This window comes from Pyrgilauda ruficollis, unplaced genomic scaffold (genome assembly GCF_017590135.1).
Source record: "Pyrgilauda ruficollis isolate IOZ18807 unplaced genomic scaffold, ASM1759013v1 scaffold56, whole genome shotgun sequence".
Lineage (NCBI taxonomy): Eukaryota > Metazoa > Chordata > Aves > Passeriformes > Passeridae > Pyrgilauda > Pyrgilauda ruficollis.
This window is the reverse complement of record NW_024527266.1, coordinates 2,793,405-2,796,574: the sequence shown is the minus strand read 5'-3', so window position 1 is coordinate 2,796,574 and position 3,170 is coordinate 2,793,405. Positions and strand designations below refer to the sequence as shown.

At 52.5% G+C, this 3,170-nt stretch overlaps 1 protein-coding gene across 1 annotated transcript; it reads left to right on the top strand.

The window, feature by feature from the left end:
- Positions 1-353: 353 nt before the first annotated feature.
- Positions 354-2,780, top strand: ELFN2 (extracellular leucine rich repeat and fibronectin type III domain containing 2). Its single transcript, XM_041481653.1, has one exon. The coding sequence runs from the start codon at positions 354-356 to the stop codon at positions 2,778-2,780; it is 2,427 nt and encodes an 808-aa protein (XP_041337587.1).
- Positions 2,781-3,170: the final 390 nt, after the last annotated feature.

The window sequence follows — 3,170 nt, the reverse complement described above, 5'->3', positions numbered from 1 at the left end:
AGGGGAGAAAAGGGGAAAAAGTGTGTGAGTCGCTCATGAGCATCAAAGAAGATTCATTATCCTCGGCCTGAATTTTTGTTTAGAAAAGAAGCACAAGGTAGTTCCCTTCCAGACCAAACATCCATGGTCATAGCTGTTGAGTGTTCTGGAAGAATATTGCATGTGTTCCCCCTCCTCTATGCTCCTGGCTTGACCCAGAGGGCAAGAAGAAATAATGGTGATGACATCTGATAGGACTGGGGTGCTCATTCCCTTCCATTGTTGAATCCCAGTTCTTGCCCCCTAGTTTCTTTTTGCCGTTGTCCTGAGATTTGGCGTTGTTTTTTGTTGGGGTTTTATTTTCCCCCATCCTGATGAGGGCACCACTGCAGACCATGCTGTGCCTGGGGTTGTGGGCAGCTGCCCTGCTCTGCTTGTTTTCCCCTGGCACTGTGCGAGGTGACTGCTGGCTGATTGAGGGGGACAAAGGGTATGTGTGGCTGGCCATCTGCAGCCAGAACCAGCCCCCGTATGAGACCATCCCCCAGCACATCAACAGCACGGTGCACGACTTGCGTCTGAATGAGAACAAGCTCAAGGTGGTGCTGTACTCCTCCCTCAACCGCTTCGGCAACCTGACTGATTTGAACCTGACCAAGAATGAGATCTCCTACATTGAGGATGGGGCTTTCATGGGTCAGTCAAACCTCCAGGTCCTGCAGCTGGGCTACAACAAACTCACCAACCTGACAGAGGGCATGTTGCGGGGCATGGCCCGCCTCCAGTTCCTCTTTGTGCAGCATAACCTAATAGAGCTGGTCACCCCCACTGCCTTCTCTGAGTGCCCCAGCTTGATTAGCATTGACCTGTCATCCAACCGCCTCAGCCGTCTGGAGGGCAACACTTTCACCAGCTTGAGCAACCTGATGGTGTGCGAGCTGGCTGGCAACCCCTTCAACTGTGACTGTAGCCTCTACGGCTTTCTTAACTGGCTGGCTCTCTTCAACAATGTCACCAAGAACTATGACCGCCTCCAGTGTGAGACACCACGGGAGTTTGCTGGGTATCCGCTTCTGGTGCCTCGGCCTCACCACAACCGCAATGCCATCACCATCTTCCAGTCCATGTGCAGAGGAGGCACCATCCCCTCCCTCTCCAGGGTCAACCCAACTCCTTACACCCCTGACTCCCAGCGAGATCTGGATGAGGGGTCAGCCATCAGCCCTGGGGATTTCCTCTCAGTCAAGCCTCCAGCCTCTTCCACCACTGACTCCTCCTTCAGTCCCAGCATCAAGCTACATGATGTCACAATCACTTCAGCCATCCTGATGGTCACCATCCCCATGCCCTACAGTAAGATGTATGTGCTGGTCCAATACAACAACAGCTACGTTTCTGACATAGCAACACTGAAGAGCAAGAAGGAATATGTCACTGTCAACAAGCTGAAGGCCCACACTGATTATACATTCTGTGTGGCCTCTATCCGCAACAACAGGCGTTACAACCATACTTGCCTGACCTTTGCAACCCGGAGCAAAGGCAGGGAGGATCCTATTTCCAGTACTTCCACCACTACACACTATATTATGACCACCCTGGGTTGCCTTTTTGGGATGGTCATTGTCCTGGGGGTGGTGTACTACTGCCTGCGGAAGCGGAGGATGCAGGAGGAGAAACAGAAGTCACTCAATGTCAAAAAGACCATTCTAGAAATGCGTTATGGATCAGATATTGATACCAGTACCATGGTCCACCCTTCCCAGAAGCTGGGTGAGCCACCTGTCATTCCTGTCTCACGGATGTCCTCCATTCCTTCCATGATTGGGGAGAAGTTGCCCCCGTCAAAGTCAATGGACGCTGGGATGGAGACTCCTAAAGTCACCACTAAAGGTAACTACATTGAGGTGCGGACAGGTGGTGGGGATGGGCTGGAGAGAACCCAGCGAGATGAGGACCTGAGGGAGCTTGACAATGGGCAAGGCTCAGCTGCTGAGATCTCTACTATAGCCAAGGAGGTAGACAAGGTCAACCAGATCATCAACAACTGTATTGATGCCCTCAAGCTGGACACAGCATCTTTCCTGGGTGGTGGGACTGGTGTTGACTCAGATATGGCCTTTGAATGCCAGTCCATCCCAGCCGGTTCCTCAAGTGGGCTAGAGCGGCCCAGCTTTCTTTCCCCACCCTACAAGGAAAGCTCCCACCACCCTTTGCAGCGCCAGCTCAGTGCTGATGCTGCGGTGGCCAGAAAGACCTGCAGCATCTCCTCTAGTGGCTCCATCAAGAGTGCCAAGGTCTTCAGCTTGGATGTGCCTGACCACCCACCACTCAGCAAGTCTGACTCCAAATACATTGAGAAGGGCAGCCCACTAAACAGCCCTTTGGATCGTCTTCCCTTGGTGTCTCCAAGCGCCATCCACCACTTGGAGGTCAAGCCTTCTTACCATTGCAGTGAGCACCGTCACTCCTTCCCGGCCCTGTACTATGAGGAAAGTGCTGACACCCTGAGCCAGCGGGTGTCATTCCTCAAGCCACTGTCCCGGTCCAAGCGAGACTCCACGTACTCCCAGCTGTCCCCCAGACACTACTTCTCGGGCTACTCTTCCAGCCCCGAGTACTCCTCAGAGAGCACCCACAAGATCTGGGAGCGATTCCGGCCTTACAAGAAGCATCACAGGGAGGAGGTTTACATGGCAGCTGGGCATGCCCTGCGGAAGAAAGTTCAATTTGCCAAGGACGAGGATCTGCATGACATCCTGGATTACTGGAAAGGAGTCTCTGCTCAGCAGAAGCTGTGACTCTTCCTCACAAGGAAACAATACAAACCAAGACCCCCCCCTCCAACAACCAGAAAAAAAAAAGCCACTTGACTGTGAAAAATAAACCAACAACAAAATACTCCTGACAAATATAAAACTGACAAAACCTTTTCTTAAAGTTTACAACAACTCTTACACACACAGACACACACACTGACACACACACACACACACACCCCCAATTGTCTCTACTGTGTTACGGGGACCATTGTTCTGCCCACAGATGGTTGGGAGGAGCGCCCTGCACTGACACTGTGGTAACAACATTGGAGTGTGGGTGGGTGGGTGGGAATGGCCTGGGAGTGGGTGGCAGTGGTGGTAGGAGAAGGGCAGAGATGGACACTCACTGGGCATGAAACTCAGCTGTGA